General features: G+C 41.9%; 2 protein-coding genes across 2 annotated transcripts; one reads left to right on the plus strand and one right to left on the minus strand.

Moving 5' to 3' along the window:
• Positions 1-7,873: 7,873 nt before the first annotated feature.
• On the plus strand, positions 7,874-14,591 carry LOC124144962 (collagen alpha-1(XII) chain-like). Its single transcript, XM_046514585.2, has 6 exons — positions 7,874-8,012; positions 8,406-8,966; positions 10,431-10,988; positions 12,146-12,166; positions 13,184-13,246; positions 13,902-14,591. Exons 1-6 carry the CDS (start codon positions 7,934-7,936, stop codon positions 14,480-14,482), a joined length of 1,863 nt encoding a protein of 620 aa, XP_046370541.1. The 5' UTR covers positions 7,874-7,933; the 3' UTR covers positions 14,483-14,591.
• A 2,180-nt stretch (positions 14,592-16,771) lies between these two features.
• LOC124144951 (cartilage matrix protein-like) lies at positions 16,772-22,071 on the minus strand. The gene is made up of 6 exons (XM_046514574.2): positions 21,931-22,071; positions 20,779-21,339; positions 19,385-19,942; positions 18,547-18,567; positions 17,965-18,039; positions 16,772-17,466 (listed from the first exon to the last, which is right to left on the minus strand). The coding sequence occupies exons 1-6, from the start codon at positions 22,007-22,009 to the stop codon at positions 16,892-16,894; spliced, it is 1,869 nt and encodes a 622-aa protein (XP_046370530.2). The 5' UTR covers positions 22,010-22,071; the 3' UTR covers positions 16,772-16,891.
• Between the last annotated feature and the right edge of the window lie 77 nt (positions 22,072-22,148).

Consider the following 22,148-nt stretch of genomic DNA (forward strand, 5'->3'; position numbering starts at 1 on the left):
ACATGGATCGCAATCTACTAATGAGTAGGGCACCCCAGCTATTCTAACATGTGACACAACATGTAAACGAATGACGAACACGTTCGTCAACATAACTGCAACTGACCCTAATGTCAATATGAAACACTTGAATGTTCAAAACAATGGTCCAAAGTTCAGAAACGTTTTGGGTTAAAATAAAAATATCATCTGACCTCTTTCCATGAATACGCAATGGAAAGAAGTAATCACATATTACAAGTTTAGCTGTGACCCTTCTCGAAGACGTGTGACTGAGCAGGTGGTAGTGACGGCCACTGGTGCCGATGAACCCGGTTGTCTGGCGACCTGCAACACACCGTTACACCGTGGCGAAACGTGAACACATACGTTAGTGAGTGAGTCGGGTTTAACGCCGCTTTTAACAGTATTACAGTTATATCACGGCGTGTCAGCTTAATATGGGAGGAAAGCCCGAAGTGATGCAGGTCTCAGACGTTTACCACTTCGGTGAAACCCACGAGCACGGGTATGGTGCTGACAAACCTAGAAACATAATCGGGGCGAACTGGGATTCGAACCCATAATCATAGGTTTCTGGCGTGCCCAAGGGACGCAACTCTGCACAGCGAATCGCGGCGCCTTAGATGACTGGGCCACCTGAACACATATGTTATTTAGTGCATGTCTGTTATCAACAGCTGCATATTACCACACCTAGATATGTCTGAATTCAGTGCAGCTGCCTACGTTTATCGCGGTTTCCCACCTTCTCGTATATGCATTAGCGTTGACCAGTGTTGTCCTATATGAGTGAGTGAGTGAGTGAGTGAGTATGGTTTTACGCCGCTTTTAGCAATATTCCAGCAATATCACGGCGTGGGACACCAGAAATGGACTTCACACATTGTACCCATGTCGGGAATCGAACCCGGGTCTTCGACGTGACGAGCCAACGCTTTAACCACTAGGCTACCCGACCGCCCCGTCCTATATGACTGATAGTCTCCGACACCAGATTGGGAGAATGAGTGAGGTTGTTTTAGCGTCGGTTTGAATGAGTGAGTTGGGTCTAACGCCGCTTTTAACTGCATCCCAGCTGTATCACGTCGTGCCAGCTTGATGTAGGAGAAAACCAAAGTGATGCAGGTATTAGACGTTATATATTAATTACCACTTTGGTGAAACCCAAAAGCATGGGTACGGTGCTGACAAACCTAAAAAAACATAATCGGGGTGAACCAGTATTCGAACTAGCATAGCGAATCAGGGTGCCTTAGACGACTGGGCCACCCGTGCCACGATGTCGGTTTGAGGAGTATTTAAGTAAAATTGAAGCGTTCTCAAGTTTGCCCATTTGCCTTCTTACTGTGGAGACTTTACACAGCAACATTGACCCAGGCTGATATATCTCTACGACATCAGGGGGCACGGGTGGCCCGGTCGTCTAAGGCGCCGCGATTCGCTGTGCAGAGTTGCGTCCCTTGGGCACGCCAGAAACCTATGATTGTGGGTTCGAATCCCGGTTTGCCCCAATTATGTTTCTAGGTTTGTCAGCACCATACCCGTGCTCGTGGGTTTCACTGAAGTGGTAAACGTCTGAGACCTGCATCACTTCGGGCTTTCCTCCCATATTAAGCTGACACGCCGTGATATAACTGGAATATTGTTAAAAACGGCGTTAAACCCAACTCACTCACTCACTCACTCACTCTACGACATCATGTAATGTCCACAACGAAGTGTTTCCCTATTACGCAATTCCTGCTTTGTGGGGTTGAAAACGGATCAATCAACTCTTGTACGTTGACAGGGTGCGCTGACTTAACACTCCAAATATATATAACCATTTAGTGTTCCTGAAACATTGTCAAGTATTGTCGTACAATGACGGCTTCCCGCATGAGTAACTCGTTACTTAAACTTACAAACATATGACGAAATTTAATCACTCTTCCCTTGTAAGGTTGATAAAATGAGAAGCAAAAGAAACTATATATCTCTGCTGATTTTATCATATGTTTTCTATTGAAATATATATTTAAACAGCGACATAACATAAACAGTAATGAACTGGCGCTTAGTCAGCACTCAAAGTATACTTCTACATGGTTGTGTATTTTTATAAAATATAATTTGATTTCACATTTTTCAAAATTGAAAAAAAGAAAATGTTTCGATTTAAAACATAATAAACTGCTGATTTGTATCTGAGACATGCTATCTTTGAAAATCAATAAAGTTCCTTTTTTCGGCACAAGTTTACAACATTTGAAACATGGTAAGGTAATGTGGTTGCGAATTCATGTCTTACACCAGTCGTACATGTACATTTAAAACGCATTGCCTTTTTGAGTTTGTTAGAAGTCACTTTCAAATAACCGTTTACAGATCCATTTGCCCTTTTGGGGTTTCCTTCTTCTGGTTAAGAACATGACCACATAGGTAGTTCCAGCTTCGTCAACCCATCGCTTCTTTGACGAGTGATAGTAGATGACAGACTATGTACGGTTTGATAAGATTGTAATTGTTTGATGAGCTATAATAAACAGCCTCTAGTCACCGACATTAAAGGTACGTGTAAGGACATGGGATTGAAACAAAACCATCGTTAAAGTACTGGAAGCTAGGGGAATGACGTGATGGCAAGTAGTCCCAGAACATCCACTGTCAGACAAATAACCACAATACTGTAAATGGTGTTTGCAGTCCTAATATTTTACAAGCGTTTCGGTTGATTTCATCTGGTAATCTGCGTCTCCTCTGCAGTTACTCTCGCACACAGCTATTCTTTCTTCATCTGTAAGCGTGTGTCTAACTCATCAATAGGATGTTAGCTCGGGGAATCCGTTGGTTCATCTGTGGCCCTACGTTGGTAGATGTACGTCGCCGTTCTCTCCCTGCTTTGTGATACACGTTTAACGTGGATGTGGGATGGCCTGCATTCGTGACCAACTCGTGTTATTCCGGGACGAGCCGAATAGCGACTCGTGTCCCTGTCGCGGCCATTTTTGCAACTGGGTTCCGTCTACGCGCAAACGGTCATACCAAAAAGAATTGTCAACTCGTTGCGTAATGATTCACTTATATTTCCCCCATATATCACATATATTCCAGATGCTATGGAGACTGACATTATCATACGGCATCATTGAACACATTTAACTGTATCTTGGGTAAATCTATAAATGTAAAATAAAATATATATATATATTCCTGAGGGATTCTTTGACCAAAGTACTTTAAGTCATACGCGCATTCTGATTGGTTTGTCATATTTCCGCACATAACATTCATCGACAGGAAAGGGAGTCGTGTTGCAGGTTACTGAAAGGGGCGAGTGGTGACGAATGGGATGGCCTGCTGAAGAATGAAAGAAGCGCCACATAAATACCCAGCTGCAGCATCTTTTTCCTGAATAAGCGTGGCTGTGCATTGGTTGATTGTTCTACAGACTTAAATAAACTCTGATAGAAGGTCCCTCTCATTAACACAGATTGCCAGATGACTTCAGTGCAATGACGCTTCAAGTGATAATTACCAACATGTAACAAAGTAACAAGATAAATACTATATGAAATAACATGAGGAATTGCACATTATATGAATATCATAATACAAATAGCAACTCAATCATTGCATTCCGTTGATAAGGCTATTTTATCAGTATACACTTGGAATACCACACCGTAGCCATATTTACGTTATTTTGTTGTATAACGCCATAAATATTTCAGGTATATGTCGGCGGGCTTTAACTGATCGAGTCTGGGCCAGACAATCCAGTGATTAATAAGGTCAGGAACGATCCACGCCGTGAGGGTGAGATGACACGTCGTGAGGGTGAGATAACACGCCGTGGGGTGAGATGACACGCCGAAATCACCGAGCCTCACCACCCGATCCATTTGTCACCTCTTACGACAAGGAACGACAAGATATATGTTTGATTGCAAGAACCGAACTTTATACAAACCCCATACCCAATGTTGGAGTGGATTAAAAAGAAAAATGAAGTAATTGAAAACATCAAATCCGAAATGAAGAAGAAGGAAAAATACACAACTACCAAACAAGATTAGAAAAAGAGATTTTGTGACAGCTTACGGTCGACTTATGATTTCAAAGACAACATGGCGTATACGGAGCATACTCACGAAGGATGTTTAGTACAGCCTTATGTGTACGTGCATACAGTTATGTATGTTTGACATACTGTTACATAGCAAGGTTTCACATAGATTGGAGCTTGTTTATCAATAGATAAGTATAATATACATATATGGAGTGAGATTCGTAGTGGCTGTCTGCAAGAGCTGGTGATATTGAATGAGGCATTTTAACAGTCCGATTTTGAAACAAATAAACAACCAGGCATCAACATGACTAGGTATTCCCTATTGCTAAAAATGGACATGGTGCTACTGAAACTATAAGATGGAGTCAGCTGAGTTCAAGAGGGGAAGAGAGAGCCTCGCAGATGATCCAAGATCGGGAAGACCTGCATCTGCCGCCACTGAGGACATTGTTGACACAATGCATGCTATGATAATGGACGATTGACGATTCACTACATTCACAAAGCCAATACAGAAGGCGTCTCTCTTGAGAGAGTTGGAAACGTTCTAAAGAATGAACTGGGCATGACAAAGGTTTCAGCACGCTGGGTTCAAAGGCTTTTGATTCCTGATCAGAAACCCTCCATGTTCATCATTTCTCGTGGGAATCTACGTTTGCTTGACGCAGACCGAGCCTGAGTCTTGATTGAGATTTGCAAATAAGATTTACCGCGACTTTGAAGAGTATCGCTGTTACATCAAGCTGAATGTTGGAGAAAAGCCCGAAGTGATGCAGGTCTCAGACGCACGAGCAAGGGTATGGTGCTGACGGACCTAGATACATAATCAGGGCGAACCGGGATTCGGAGGCACGACCATTGGTTTCTGGCGTGCCAAAGGGACGCAACTCTGGAAGGAAAATTGCAACTACCTCAGGCACTATGTACACTGAGCGCCAGCGCAGCATACCCAGGGAACCAGGCTGCGCCTTAGGTGACTGGGCCACCCGTGCACCCGAACAAATGGTAACCATGGATGAGTATTCGGTTCACCACTATCAGCCCGAGACTGAACAACAGTCAAATCAGTGGAAACATCTAACATGTCCTCCTACGAAGAGCGAGTGTGTGTATGTTTACGCCGCTTTCAGCAATATTCCAGTAATATCACGGCGAGGGATCCAAGATATGGGCTTCACACATTGTACCCATGTGGGGAATCGAACCCGGGCCTTCGGCGTGTCGAGCGAACGCTTTAAACTCACAACCCCCGTCAATTTGAAGTTACAACTGTTATTCCTTGTATGCTAAGTAACCTTGTATATGTAATATATTATCCCACCCGGAGAGAGTAACTACCTTTGACCGCTTTATAGGCTTGTAGTGCTGTTCAGTGCTTGTATCGTGAAGGTAATGATTACATGTGCTACACTGATAAACCTGACATAAGGATAAGTGGAGGACACTATCTTATAATTCAAATGCGTTTTCATCGTATCAAGTTCTAAAATACTATTTTTATAGCATATTCCGGTTTGGAAATTAATCAATGAAGATGAAGAATCAGGATTTAAATGATAACTGGCCTAATATAACCAACAGAAATGTTCCTATGGATAGGGTAAGTAAAGTGTAAACACAACCTGTACCATGCTTCATATAAGTCATAGTTGCTTCAACATTCAGAAGTTTTTTGTTGTTGTTGTTTTGTTTGTTGTTTAACGCCGCACTCAGCAATATTCCAGCTATATGACGGCGGTCCGTAAATAATCGAGTCTGGACCAGACATCCAGTGATTGACATCATGAGCATCGACACAGTTGTGATACGATGACATGCATCAACCAAGTCAGCGAGCCTGACCACCCGATCCCGAAAAATTGAATAATGTCATCTCTCTGACATCATAAAGCATCATTAGTACTGCTTAATTATGTTAGTACGACACAATGGCGCATCATGGGTGTGTCCTCAGAGACCTGAGGGCGAGGACTGGCCATGTTACTACCAGGTACACACACACCTTAGACGAAAGGGTCATCGGCTCTTGGAAACGGTAAAGGTTCTCTGTACTGTCTATGAGAGATAGAATTAAGGGTAGAGCACTTAGTTTTCTCCGGAGACGTAGAATTAACCCAAGGACTGAGAAAAGAGGACACCGAATTGTGTACAGAATTGAAGGATGATATTTTACAGGAACTTCATTCATTCCGATATGGAATTAGTAAAAGTTCATATAGCTTCTACTATGTGTTGAAATACTAGCAATAGTGATTTGTGTGAGTAAGTTTGGTTTAACGCCGCTTTTAACAGTATTCCAGTTATATCACGGCGTGTCAGCTTAAAGTAGGAGGAAAGCCCGAAGTGATGCAGACGTTTACCACTTCGGTGAAACCCACGAGCAGGGGTATGGTGCTAACACACCCAGAAACATAATCGGGGCGAACTTGGATTCGAACCCCTAATCATAGGTTTGCCCAATAATCTTGGACGCGACGTTTACCCCAATTTCACTTCACCTCACCTTATCTTTGTATTGTTGGGATTTGTTTTTTCAGGCACAAAACAATTAATATAAAAATTATTTATGTAAATTTCGTGGTCTAGTTTTCGTTAGACAAAAGGCTATGTATTGGTCTCTCAAAATGGCGCTTTGCTAAACGAACAGTCCGGATTGTCGGGTTAAATTAGAATTTTACAGTTTATTACAAAACAATTTCAAGAGAATGACAAACGGCAAGAAGCCATGCATAATATAACGTTTCAGGGTTTAAATAAAAATAGAAAAACTGAATAACAAATAACAGACAGATTCATTTTATATTGTTTTCCCTTTTTTGTAGGGAAAAAACGAGAGGGCTCCTTTTTTCGCAAGAAGCGATATCAACTCCATAAATGTCAACAGTTTCTGTACGGGCAAGCTCCTCACAGCGGTAAAGGGAAACAATTTGGGGTTGGGTGGGGGTGGGGGTGGGGGTGGGGGTGGGGGGTAACTCTAGTGAGACAATACTTTCGTTACAGTGTTATGTTCACTGCAGCGAAATATCAAGCGTTATGATCACTGCAATGAAAATATCACTTTTCTCAACCTCAGAACGGTCAGTCTTTCACACTGAAGTATATAATAAAAACTCATATGCATAGGGTCACTGATATTTATTTATGGTTAGATGTGACCATAGTTTATGTAGTCCTAATGCCCCAAAAGGTATAAAAGTGAGGGATTATATTTTTCAAACAGTTTTATTGTAGGATTCATATTTTGTATTTTTGAATGGTATGTTAAATGTTTGGACATCATTCGGGCGCAATATTTTACAGAAAGACTTGAAACTAATGAAGATTAGTGCACTGACTGATAAAAAATGCCACATTCTGCAACTTTTTCTCCAATTCTGCGGTAGGTTACATTTTCTGTAACTCTTTACGTAGAAATCCTCTAGGACTGGTTAATACCATACATTGCCATACAAAATAAGCCAAGCTTCATCTTCACGCGGGGAAGGACACACAGATTTTATTAAATGTATTCGAAAAAATAAATTGTCCAGAAATTGCTTGAAAAAATAATCATGATTCACGTTGATGAAAAAATGAAATTGTCTGTCTAATTAAAAAGTAGCTGAAACAATATCTAGTCTCCAAACAAAAATCCAAAGATATCGTTTATGAACATACGGAGATCAAACAATTCTGAGAAACTGGCAGACAGAATCCGAATACTGGATTAAGGTCACGAACTGGACTTATACTTTATGTAGATCCAATGGAATGTCGGTTATGAAAGCCTAGTGTCGATCATCCAGCTGGCTATCTCGGTTTTGTCACATAATGTCAGGGACCCTATATATATGTATACCACCACAGTCTCTGGCCGCTTCAAACAGACTCACCATCATGATCGGGCATTGTCTCGCTCTGCTGCTGGCGTTCGTCGCCGCCACGGTTGCCGACCCACAGTACATCGTCGGTTCAAGTAGGTCTGCGTGTCACCATAATATAAGTGTAGGATGAGGACATTACGTCAATAATGATGTACAATATGATCATGTTCAGGTAGGTATGGTGAATTGCGTCCCTTAGCTGTGTCAGGATCAGTTGGTCATGCAGTCAAAGCGTCCTCAAAATGACCATTCTCTGCCTTTGTCTGGTCCAGACTCGATTATTAACAGGCCGCATTCATATAGCTGGAACATTGCTGAGTGCGGCGTTTAACAACAAACAAACGTAGCTGAAAGCTGCGATCAGTATTAATCTTGTTGCAGCAGGGACGATATGCTGATACCCAATCATTATGTGCGCCGGGCTTATATATAGGTTACATATTGTCAATAACACGTATTCACTTTAAAATATCCTTGGTCCCCAGAATGCCCCGACAAGCCAGCTGACATTGTGTTCGTTCTGGATGGGTCCGGCAGTCAGGGACAGGCAAACTTCGGGAAGGAACTAGACTTCGTCAGTAACTTCACCAAAAACTTTAACATTGGCCCGTCGACAGTTCAGATCAGCGTTGTGCAATTCGCCACATCTGTTCGTAACGAGTTTTCCTTGAAAGACGGGCACTCCTCAACAACTCTCATCAATTCTATCAGCAACATCAAATGGCTCAATGGCGAGACCTACACCGGGGACGCATTGAACTACGTCAACAGGAACAGCTTCCAGAAAGTAAACGGCGGTCGTGACCACGTGGCGAAAGTCGTCATTGTGTTGACAGACGGAGGGTCCAACCACCCTAATGAGACAGCTATAGCTGCAAAACGCCTTCATGATAATCACATCAATGTGGTCGCTATCGGAATAGGCAGCGAGGTCAACAAAGACGAGCTCAACACCATCGCCAGCAACAGCAAGCACGTGTTCACTGTGCCCAACTTCGATGCTCTTCACACCATCCACAACGACATCACGGACACAACCTGCAAACGTGAGCCGTAATTACGACATAATAACTCAAACGCAAACATAAGCAGATACCTTTATTTTCCGCATTTATCTCACTGGAAGATAAATTGTGAAATTACACGCAAAATGTCCTGAATGGTAATCCCACAGCTAATACACAATTGTTTGTACATACACTGCCGGACAAAAAGAAAGTATACACCCATGTTTGATGGTGGCTAAAAATGAAACAAACAAGAAAGGTGAGGTGAGGTGAAATTGGGTTTAACGTCGCGTCCAAGATTATTGCACTTATATAGCGACGTGCTTGCACGTGTATGTGTGTGGCTGCTTGTACTAGTCCGGACTGATGCCGATATATAGTGCTAGCCCACTGGGATACCATGCCACAGTTTAACATGAATACCCCACTCAGACACAGTATACTGACTCCGAGCCGACCAGTCCTTGTTTTAGCCCCTTAATGCCGAGCGCCAGAAAGGGTAACAACAAGTACAATCTTTTAACGTCTTTTGGTATGATGCGGCCGGGAATCGAAACCCGGACCTTCCGCTCTCCGGGCGGACGCTCTACCACTAGACCACGGAGGCGGTCCAAACAAGAAACGGTTATTCGATGGTGATGTATGTGATGCGGATATGGTTGTGTTTCAGAGCATCTTCTCCTTCTTCAAGTTATGAATGGGCAAGAAGTAGCCCTGAAACGTCTGTACAAAGAATTAAGAAGTTATCCATAAACAAATTCTATTTCTTCATGTTCTTCCAACCTTTAACTAGAAAAAAGACAAGGAATAACGAGAGTGACAACACAACTTGAGAAAGCAATGAGAAAATGTTCATCCATTTTTACATGTGCTAAATACCAGCGCATGGGTTAGTTGTCAGGACGTTCGTGGAACATGCAGGAATTTCTTCGGTTCATCGGGCATATACTGAGGAGCGAAAGAAACCATACCTTTCATTTTATCTTATGTTGGAACTATCAACTGAACATATCTTAAGTTGGCGATATTATATATACAAAATGTACTGTACTGGCACTTGGTACTTCTACATGCTTTATCTAATTTTTTAAAAATATTTTGATTTAAATGTTTCATATTTTTATATATCTTTTCGCATAATACACAACACAGCACATATCTTAGACATTTATCTTCGAACATCTATAAGTTTGCTTTGTTCGGGACAAATTTACAACATTTCAAACATGGTAGGGGTCGTGTGGTTGCATGGTTGCATATTCATTTCTGTTGCACACTGTTGCAGGAATGGGTAATGGCTAAAAAGACACAATCAAATTTAACAACAATTCTTTCAATTTTCAATGACAAAGACAAAGACAAACTCAGTATACTTTCTTTTTGCTCTTAGAGTACATCCCCCTCTCATACTGGCTGCATGTGGTATATAAACCTCACCCTACACAATGTAATTTAAGCCATGGTTTCTGCAACTTATACCTGTGACCGGTTGCTTTGTTTCAGTGTGTGATTCCACACCAATGGACCTGGCATTCCTTCTCGATGGCTCTGGCAGCGAAGGCAACAAAGACTTCGGCTATCAGAAGAACTTTGCCAAACTCGTTGTTGGAGAACTTCATATCGGCGACAATGCAACCAGGGTAGCCATGGTTACCTTCTCCACAGGTGCGAACAAAAACTTCGACTTCAAAGACGGAAGGTCCCCCAACACAGTGAATCATAATATAGACCGAGTTCACTATCCAAATGGAGAGTCGTACACGCATCTGGGTCTACAGTACCTCCACGACCACACCTTCGCACAAAGGGAGTCTAGGTATGGTACGAAGCACATCGCGGTGGTTCTGACAGACGGAAGATCCAATGAGGAAAACCTCACCAAGCAGCAGGCAGCACGTCTCAAGGCCAGCGGTGTCCTGGTGATTGCTGTTGGCATCGGAGCTGGCGTACAGATGACGGAGCTGAAGAATATCGCCTCTGGAGATAAGTATGTCGTCACGGTTGATGAGCCTAAAGACCTTGACAAGATCCACGACAAGGTGGTCGATCTGCTTTGTGCATGTGAGTGAAAAATGCATGTTTTGTCGGTTTGTTTAACGCCCGACACACCAATGTTTCAGCTATATGTCGGCGGCCTGTAAGTAATCGACCCGTAGAATAGGTCTTCAGCAACCCATGCTTGCCGTAAAAGGCGACTATGCTTGTTGTAAAAGGCGACTAACGGTATGGGTGGTCAGGGTCGCTGACTTGGTTGATGCATGTCATCGATCCCAATTGCGTGGATCGATGATCTTGATGTCAATCACTGGATTGTCAGGTCCAGACTCGATTATTTACAGACCGCCGTCGTATAGCTGGAATATCGCTGAGTGCGGCGTTAAACAACAAACAAACAAACAAACAAAAGTAATCGAGTCTGGACCAGACAATCATGTGATCGATATTGTGAGCAAAGATTCATGTCGTTGGGGTACGATGGCATGCAGCCAACCGAGTCGCCGAGCCTGACCACCCGGTCCATTTGGTGCTCTTGTGGCCAGCATAGGTTGCTAGGCATATTGTAACTACGAATCTCCAAGTGGTGACATATGCATGTAGACATCTTCAGTAAGGCAAATGTCTAATTCTATTATATCTGTTTTGATGTTTTATGCCGACTATAACTTTAAAACAGTATGCATATAAAACAAATTCTATTTTGATATCCATTGAATTTAAATGACTTTGACAGATTCACCTTTATGTCATCTACAGTGTATGTTTGTATAGTAAGCGAGTATGGTTTGTCGCCGCTTTTAGCAGTATTCTAGCAATATCATGGCGGGGGACACCAGAAATGGGCTTCACATATTGTACCCACGTGGGAAATGGAACCCGCGTCTTCGGCGTGACGAGCGAACGCTTTAACCACTAGGCTACCCCACCGCCCCGATGTTTGTATCGACTTGTACATGGGAGTATCAACGAAACAGTGATCGAGTGGGTTCAATTTAACGTCACTTTGAATAGTATTTCAGTTAAATCAAGGCGTGTCAGCTTGTTGTAGGAATAAAGGCCGAAGTTAGAAGTGGGTGCGTTAAAGAACGAGGTCACACGTGCCCCGATAAAGAAAGGAGTTTTATAGATTATAGTATTCACTGACAGTTGTTCACTTTTTTTATATATTTATGTAAAATGTCTGTGGTGTTTCATTTTCTTTGTATTTCATTTATTTTCAGCCCATAATGTCTTCCGTACAAGTAAGTATTAAACTACTACATTACAGATTTCTGATCTAAGGATAATTAATTTAGTAAATGGAAATATGCATGATGTACATGCATGGCTTGTGATTGAGTGAGTTAAAATTGAACGTCACATCGGCAGTATTTCAGCCATGTCGTGACGAGCATGGCTTGTGAAGTATCAACCGTTGCCCTTCTTCCTTCCAGTTGTGTAAAGTGAGTGAGTGAGTGAGTATGGTTTTACGCCGCTTTTAGCAATATTCCAGCAATATCACGGCGGGGGACACCAGAAATGGGCTTCACACATTGTACCCATGTCGGGAATCGAACCCGGGTCTTTGGCGTGACGAGCGAACGCTTTAACCACTAGGCTACCCGACCGCCACAGTGGTGTAAAGACATATATATATGTATATATATATGGTGTTTGCTACAGTTGCACTTAATCCAACACGGTACATATATGTTGATGTTTTGTTGAAGTGAATAATGCATCCAGTTTACGTATACGTACGCAGGGGTTTGATGAAAGAAGCCATCATTTCTTTCCGATGGAGGTATCCGCTATTGCGAATGCATTCTGTTGCATAAGATGGCTTTGTTGAGATGTATGCCAAATAGGATTCTATACACAGCGTGAAACGGGAGGTTTCAGTTTCCCGGATATCGGCCCACTTTGAATCCGGAATGTTTCCTGGCCGAAAACCGTACCAGCAATATAAAATTTAATAGTGCATTTTGTTCAGTTAAGTGAGAAACACGTTAAAAAGGTTTCCGGGTCGGAAACATTCCGAATTCCAAGTGGGAAGGTTTCCGGAAAACGGAAATATGACTTTTCATGCTGTGATATTCTGATACAAGTATGTAAAGTATGGCAACCTCCATGTAATGTGAGGGAGTTAAAAGTTAACGTCGCATCGGCATTATCTCCTCCATATAGCGACCCATGTACTGTATTGTATACTATGGGCACGTGGGCTTTCAGTACAATCAAATACATGACTGACTGATTAATATGTTATGCCCTATTAGCCATCATGACGACTACAAGTACGACAGCGTTACCGACGACGACGACGCCCGAGCCGAGAAAAGGTTAGTTACATGGTTTGGTAACTTTAAAGCCAACATGTGACATAATGGGACTTATGAAACGTGTTATGAAAACGTCCAAACGTAAAGCTTTGGGTTATACACACACAAAGTGTGACTTTATGCAGTATACACGGCGATTACGGATTCATGTTTTATATCCGATGTATTGGTGAGACGCGTTCCTATATTGTGACGCCCGTTTGGTGGTGACATGAAAACGGGTTTAACATTCAGAGTTACAGCATTTACGGCCATCATAAAGTTTCATGGTAAATATGTGGAGGACAAATGTCTATGACTTGGCCGGATACTCTACTCACTGGGCAGACGCGCTGTCCACTTGACCACGGAGGCGGTCCTCTGTTTGAAAATTACACAAAGTACACCTATGTCATCTGGTACCATGCTTATGATACTGTATGAATAGTAGAACGGAGTTTGTGTGTTTCTTTTATTGAGAGGAATGTTTGTTATGATTATGGAAATGGTTTTATCGCTTTTATTTACACGATGGTTTCAGTAACAGGCGTGTCTGGTCCATAGTAGATTACACGACCGTTGTGACATAGTTGTAGTATTTCTGACTCTGTCGTAACACAACATTCACTCACTGATTCCGTATAATAACGTGATAATGGTTCTGGTGTTTCCTTAGTGTGTGGACCTCGACCTGCCGATATCCTCTTCTTACTGGACAGCTCCGACAGCGAGGGAGCCGACAACTTCGCCAAGGAGACTGGCTTTGTCAGCAACTTCGCCAACCGTTTCTACATCGACCCCCAGCACAATCAGATCAGCGCTCTGACATTTTCAAATAATATTCAAAACGCGTTCTGGTTTAACACCTACAAAAACCGCCATGACGTCACACACGCCATCAACAACATCAAGTATGTCGGCGCGGGCACGAACACAGCTGATGCTTTCAAATTCGCCAGATCCCAAAGTTTTACTAAAAACCACGGATCCCGGGCTAACGCGACTAAGATCGCTATCGTCATTACTGATGGCAGATCCAAGGATGAAGCGGCTACTTTAAGAGAAGCGACCAGTTTGAAGAACAGTGGCGTTGTAGTTATCTCTATCGGGGTCGGCTTCGGACAGGACGACCATGAACTGAAGTCCATGGCAAGTAGGTCAAACTATGTGTTCAGTGTGTCGAACTTTGATGCCCTGAAGACCATCCAAAGGCAGGTGATCGAGACGACTTGCCAGGACCACGGCGCCCATCACTGACCATTAACTCACAAGGAGTAATACAGATGATGTTGTGTTGTATCTTGACACTTTGGATGAAACGTGGATTCTTTCCTGATTTAAAAATAAAACCTGATGTCGTCATGTGTTTAAACTTTCTCCTTTATTAGTTCCTTATGCACCAACTTTTGTGTCCCCGTCATGGTTTTGCTAGAATATTGTAAAAACGGCGTAAAACGTTATACATGCCGATGTGTCGATGATTTTCAAGGCGGCTTTAAGAAGAAACAACCATCAACATGACTTCAAACATAAGGTAAGGTCATGTTTTAACTACATGAAAAAATACTGGAATATTTATTCGTTATTACACTACGATTGACGACACAAAAATAGTTCTTTTTGGGTTTTTTGTTTGTTTGTTGTTTAACGCCGCACTCAGCAATATTCCAGCTGAATGACGGCGGTCTGTAAATAATCGAATCTGGGTCAGACAATCCAGTGATTGACAACATGAGCATTGATCCACGCAATTGGGATCGATGACATGCATCAACCAAGTCAGCGAGCCTGACCACCCGATCCCGTTAGTCGCCTCTTACGACAAGCATAGTCGCCTTTTACGGCAAGTATGGGTTGCTGAAGACCCATTCTACCCCGGATAGACGGCGGGATCTAACCCATGTAGTCAAACAAATAACATCAGCTGACTAATGTCCGTCACAACTCCGATAAAGAAAAAAAGTTTTATTAAATCAGACAAAATATACATTTGTCCATTACTCTGTGAAAAACAGTTTTGAACTTTGTGCTTGGCCAGATTATTTTCCTGAAAACCGCCCAGCCAGTGTGATATATATTGGGCATATATTGATATGAATCTTTTTATAGAAACACGGTCTGTATTGAGAAGAGTCCATGGATGTCAGTTCGTGAAACCAAACATATGGACAACTCAAATATTATCGGATGAGTGAAAAGCTTTGTAGGTCAGCCAGGCTATTCCATTTATTGTCACGTGACATGAAATGGAGAAAGTCTTTTTGCGTGGTTTTATTAAATATGACTTGCATTGTAATATCAATGCCTTGTTCTATTCTGCTTACGAAGCCATCATGACATCATCACTATTTGTGGTGACGTCATCAGTCCATGAGTACTTAGGTACACAAGTACTATTGGGTACAAATATAACAGTAGTAATAACCTAACTGTTATAATACTCTGATGTCTATGTTGATGTTGATACTGCATGCATCAGTTCACCTAGACTGAGCTAAACTAGAGCTATGGCAGTCGGAGGTCAGTGTTGAGGTAAGGGAGTAAGGATCGCCTTAGCTTTCGACCCATTTTGGAATAAAGCCCCGAGCCATTCTGTGTGGTTCCGTCATGAGACGTTTTTTAGACAGGAACATGCGTTTGAATAGATTACATCTGAGGTCATAATATATACTTTATCCAACCTGTCGGTGTTTATTAAGATAAGAGATAAAAGAGTCCATTGTACGATGCTGACTATATCATGAGCACACGTTTATGAATCAATATAAAATAGTGATGATACATAGTGTTCGCAAAAAGGCGGGCGTATTCTGCCCCACCGATGACACCCGTCACAAACACATGCAAAGGCAAGACAAATGCCTTCAACCTAACAGTACATTTCCAATAAGCGCCATTCAGATAACCTTGCATTAGTTTCATTGTGCCTTCTATTAGCAGTATGGTTCGTCATAACTGTTGTCTTTATTCGCGAAATAACACATATTAGATAACTTACAACCTATGGTTTGGTTTTATGGATGTGTTGCATTGCTGGCAAACATTGTATAAAAAAATATACTTTCTTAATCATGTAACATATCAATTCCCCGTTGGAATTCCGGTTTAGAATTGGTCCCCAGCAGTTTATGCTGGTCGTAAGTGTCGACTTAAAAGATCGGGTGGTCAGGCTTGCATTGGTTGATTGTGTGTCATCTTTACCCGATGGCGTGGATAGTTGCTCACAATATCAATCACTGGATTGTCTGGCCCAGAACTGCCGACATATAACTTGAATATTACCGAGTGTGATATACCTGGAATATAACTGAGTGTGATGGTATACAGCAACACCACCACCACCAACATCATCATCATTATCTTAGTACGTTTGGGGTGGGGTGTACCAAGTATTTTCAGATTGATCAGTCCTATAGCTGGAATATTGCGGAGTGCGACAAATAAACATATACAAATCCGGGTTCGGGTTCTTGGTTCCTCTCACTCACTCACTCACTCACTCACTCACTTACTCACTCTCCAATTAAGGCAAACATTGGAACAAAGTGAAGAAGTATCGTTTAATTCAAAGTCAGTTTACAATGTCAGGTATTCGGTACAATTTACAATAAGTAAGAATTAATTATCTCATACGATCCTGTTAGGAAATAGCCACCAGGCCTGCAATCATTCTTTGTGTTCCTGGCAAGTCGTCTCAATCACCTGTCTCTGGATGGTCTTCAAAGCATCAAAGTTCTCCACACTAAACACATAGCTCGGCGTGCTGGCCATAGTTTTCAGCTCATGGTCGTCCTGTCCAAACCCGATACCTATGGAGATGATAGTTACTCCTGTCTTCTTTAGACTAGCTGCTTCTTTCAATGTCTCAGTTTCATTTATGGACCTACCGTCTGTAATGACGATAGCGATCCGTGTAGAGTTATCCCTTGCCCCGTGGATCTTCGCGAAGCTCTGTGTCCTGGCCATTTTCAGTCCGGCCGCGGTGTTGGTGCCCGCACCGACATATTGGATGTTTTTAATGGCTGTTGTCACCCCGGCGTGTGTTTTGAAAGAGTTGAACCAGAACTCGTTCTTGGCAGTTGTGGAAAATGTGAGGGCGCTGATCTGGTTGTGCTTCGGATCAATGACGAATCGGTTGGCGAAGTTGTAGACGAAGTTGACCTCTTTGGCGAAGTTGTCTGCTCCTTCGCTGTCCGAGTTGTCCAAGAGGAAAAGGATATCGGCCGGGGAAGGACCACACACTGCAGGAGGGGTAAAGCGGTTACTTGTTTACATTCGTCTTGGATTTCAGAGTAATGAGGGTTGCGAAGGTCATCTTTATGCAAAATTTTGAGTGTGCGGGTTTGCGCTTTTCGAGAACACCTAATTTTCAGTGATCCATTCACATAATTTTCGTCAGTATTTTGCCTTTTACGCCCAATGGAATTTGTTTTGAAGATAATCGAGACTGATTTTTCTCTGTCATTTACGTTTTGAATTCACATACAAATGGCAGTTACAATACCCGCGATACGCGTTAAGGCCTTAATGTTAGAATAATCCTGAAAACGCTATCCACGGAGAAGCGTATCTACAATCGTCTGTCCAAAATAGCCCAGATTCTTTACTAGCGCTTATGAGTAGTTTTTAACTGTTAAGACCTATAGAGATGTATAGATCACATTTTGTGAACACTCGATACTCAGCGGCTCTTAACAAGCATGAGGACCTTGAGACCCTATCCTCGTAATTTATCTCACCAAGTCTTGGCTTCGGTGTAGTTGTCGCTCTGGTTGTAGGTTTGGGCGTTGTTGTCGTTGTCGTGGGCTTTGGAGCTAAAGAAAGCAAGCAGTTAATTAATTATGTGTGCTTGCATACACTGAATATACGTAATGAGTAACTAGCAGTAATGTAGAATATTCATTTTCATTTTCAGGTGAACAATTGACTTGCCTTTGCATGTGTTTGTGACGGGTGTCACCTTTTCGCGAACGTCTGGTATGATCACCATTTGATAGTGATTCACAGACACATGCTTTTGAATCTCTTTGGGTAGAGATTTCTTATGATTATGGAAATGTTTTTGTCGCTTTTCTTTAAGGATTGGTAAGTTATGTTGGAACTATGTGTGCTCCAATCAACTGCCACGAGGTACCACTCCAAGTGAAATCATAAGGATAAGTACATTTCATTGTTAGCGGATCATCACTGCCAATGTATCAATACTATTACTATCAAAACATGTCCATCAACAACCTCCGGATAGTGGGATGTTCGGATTGTCAGGGTTTAATTGTACATTATTTTCTTTCGATCAAGTAAAAAGATGCATACATACTTACTAGTGGTGAATACATTTTTAGCTGAAACAAGAAATGCAAATATATCAGAAATCTCTATAAAATATAAATTATTAGGATCAAATGAAATCCTGGTTAAATCTGAAATACGCTCTGTTACTCATATGAAATCAATTGACACGATCAGTCGACACACAGTGTGTAACGCACTATGAGATACATTGTGTAACATACTGTGAGATAAATATAACACACAGTGTGTAACATAGTATGAGATTCATATAACACACTGAAAGTAACATACTATGAGAAACATTTCTTTCTACTCGTATGAAACCAATTGACACGATCAGTCGAACTATTTGTAACCGCAGGCGATGCGAGCTATAATTGTCTTGATTATTTTTTGTGAATAATAGTGTGTAACATACTATGGGATAAATATAAGACAGTGTGTAACATACTTTGAGATACATATAACACACAGTATGTAACATACTGTGTGTAACATATAATTAGACAAATATAACACACATTGTGTAACATAGTATGAGATACAGAAAACACAAAACGTGTAACATGCTATGAGATGCATATAACACACTGTGTAACATATAATGGGATAAATATGACACAGTTTGTGTAACATATGGGATACATATAACACACAGTGTGTAACATACTATAAGATAAATATAACACACAGTGTGTAACATTGTATGAGATACATATAACACACTGTATGTAAGATACTATGAGATACACACCTTTCTACTCATACTCTACTCATTTTTCTTTATTATTTTTGTCAATAATGTTGGATGTAGGAAATGTAGCAGTCTATAAATGCAACCTAATCATTAATAAAACAACGACTCACATTCACACAGGAGGTCGACGACCTTGTCGTGGATCAAGGGCAAGGACGCGGAGGAGTTGACGTTGAGGACATACTGATCACCCGATGCAATGGCTTTCAGTTCTCCCTGCTGGACGTCAGACCCGATACCCACGCTTATCACTAAGACACCATGGGCCTTCAGACGAGTAGCCTCTCTCTTGGTAAGATCTTCCTCATTAGAACGCCCATCTGTCAGAACAACGGCCACGTGTTTGGAGCCGTATCTAGCCATATTAGTTGCGAATGTGTGGTCGGTGAGGTACTGCAGCCCCAAATGAGTGTACGATTCTCCGTTAGGGTAATGTGTTTTGTCGATGGCGTTGTTTATTGAGTGTAAATCTTTGTAGGTGTTGAAATCGAAGTCCCTGTGGGCGTTTGTGGCAAATGTTACCATGGCGATACGGGTACCATTGCCATGGAAGTTGAGTTCCCCAATGACAAGCTTCACAAAGTCGAGCTGATTGCCATAGTTGTGCCTGGCTTCGCTGCCCGACCCGTCAAGAAGGAACGCCAGGTCAATGGGTGAGGAGTCACACACTGGAAACATACAATGTGAAAACGTAATATATTACGAGATTTATATGGAAACACAGCGTGTATTGAGCTGTGCAACACACAAAGAGATACGTTTAACACACAGTGTGTAACATGCTATGAGATACATATAACACTCAGTGTGTAACATACTATGAGATACTCATAGCACACAATGTGTAACATGCTATGAGATACATATAAGGCAAAATGTGTGTAACATGCTATGAGATACATATAACACTCAGTGTGTAACATACTATGAGATACAGATAACACACAGTGTGTAATATACTATGAGACACACATAACACATCGCGTGCAACATACTATGAGATACAGATAACACACAGTGTGTAACATACTATGAGACACACATAACACACAGTGTGTAACATACTATGAGACACACATAACACACAGTGTGTAACATACTATGAGACACACATAACACACCGCGTGCAACATACTATAGGGAGAAGGCGGCAATAGGTGTTGGACTTTAGCCCAATCCTATTGTCTGTTTGGACAATAAATTATGTTTTAAACAAACAATACTAATTAGTTAATGAAAAGTGAATCAGTATGGCTTTGCACGTTTAGCAGTATGCCAGATTTAGAACAGTAGGGGGCCCCAAGAATGAGTTAATGTATCACACTGCAGCTATGTGTGGAATAGAACCCTGATTTTCGGCATGACGACCGAACGTTTCACCACTTTTACAATGAAACACGACAGTCTATATACCTGTTCGCCGGGTAGAACGTGGCTGTTATCTATACTATTTAACAAAATATTCTGGGAATTTAAGAGTATAGCGTTTCACTGGGATACTCACATTTGCAGGTTGTATCCGTTAGTTTCTGGTGAATTGTGTGAAGAGCATCGAAGTTGGGCACAAGGAACACATACTTCGAGTTACTTGCAATGGCGTTGAGTTCATCCTGATTGACGGCGCTGCCAATGCCGACGGCAACAACGGTAATACGGCGGTCGTGGAGTTTCTTCGCTGCGACCGCGGTTTCATTGGGATGGTTTGACTCACCGTCGGTTAAGACAATGACGATCTTATCAACGTTGTTACGGCCACCGTTTGCTTGACTGAAGCTGTTCCTGTCGACGTAGTTGAGAGCGTCTCCGGTGTACGTCTCGCCGTTCAGCCATCGAATTCTAGAAATAGCACTGTTAAGACTTGAGTTATCGGTGTGGTCCTTCAGATTGAACTCGTTCCGCACCGTCGTTGCAAACTGGACAAGGCTGACTTGAGATGTTAAGTGACCAATATTGAAGTTATGTACAAAATTGATTATAAACGTAGTTTCCTTTCTGAAATTAGATGACCCCTCGCTTCCTGATCCATCCACAACAAAAACAATGTCCGCTGGCTTGTCCGGGCACTCTAGGATGGCGAAATACAAAACAGTAAATAATGTTTCTGATCATGTACTCTGACCAAAGAGTAATGGAACGCCTAAGATTGGTTCAAACAGGTTGAAGAATATGTCAGTTATATCACTCCGCGTCAGTGTAATGTGGGGGGAAGCACAATATCTCGAAGATCTGAGATGTGTAACATTGGTAGAGTGCTCGCAGACGCAGGATCATGATCGGTCGAATCTTGGATTCGAACTGACGATTAGCGGATCCTGGTACCGCTAAAGGACGCAACTCTGTTCATGAAGTTACGGGTTTTGTACCATGATCACATGTGTACCCTACTGTAAAAGAACACGTTACTTATATAACCTGCAGTTTAGATCATATATTAATGTGATAACACATAATCTCATCGCAGCAAAACCTTAAGACACAACGCAAAAACAGACGCGAAAGCAAACAGACGTTCATTCTTATCCACTGGCAACAATAACATTTGGCAAAGACGAATGCAGAGCGTTATTAAACTATTTATAAAATAAAAATACTCTTATAATAGTGACAGTTTGAAGTATATTTGACGCAAAACGGGTTGTTTCCTCAATCCACTCACTCGTGTCGATGATATATTGGGGGTCGGCGACTGCAACAGCAAACACAGCCAAGAGAACGTGCAGGCAGATAACAAGCATGACGACGACGACGATCAATGGAGTGTCTGCAATTTGTTGTCTCGCTTACTTATGTATTCTTGACCGTGGGAATAAAGCAGGATCGTCACATGTTTAGAACTGTTAAGAATAATCTTATAATATTTCAGTTATGTAACCT

Source organism: Haliotis rufescens, unplaced genomic scaffold (assembly GCF_023055435.1).
Source record: "Haliotis rufescens isolate VD_foot unplaced genomic scaffold, xgHalRufe1.0.p SCAF_3, whole genome shotgun sequence".
In the NCBI taxonomy this organism is placed as follows: Eukaryota; Metazoa; Mollusca; class Gastropoda; order Lepetellida; family Haliotidae; genus Haliotis; species Haliotis rufescens.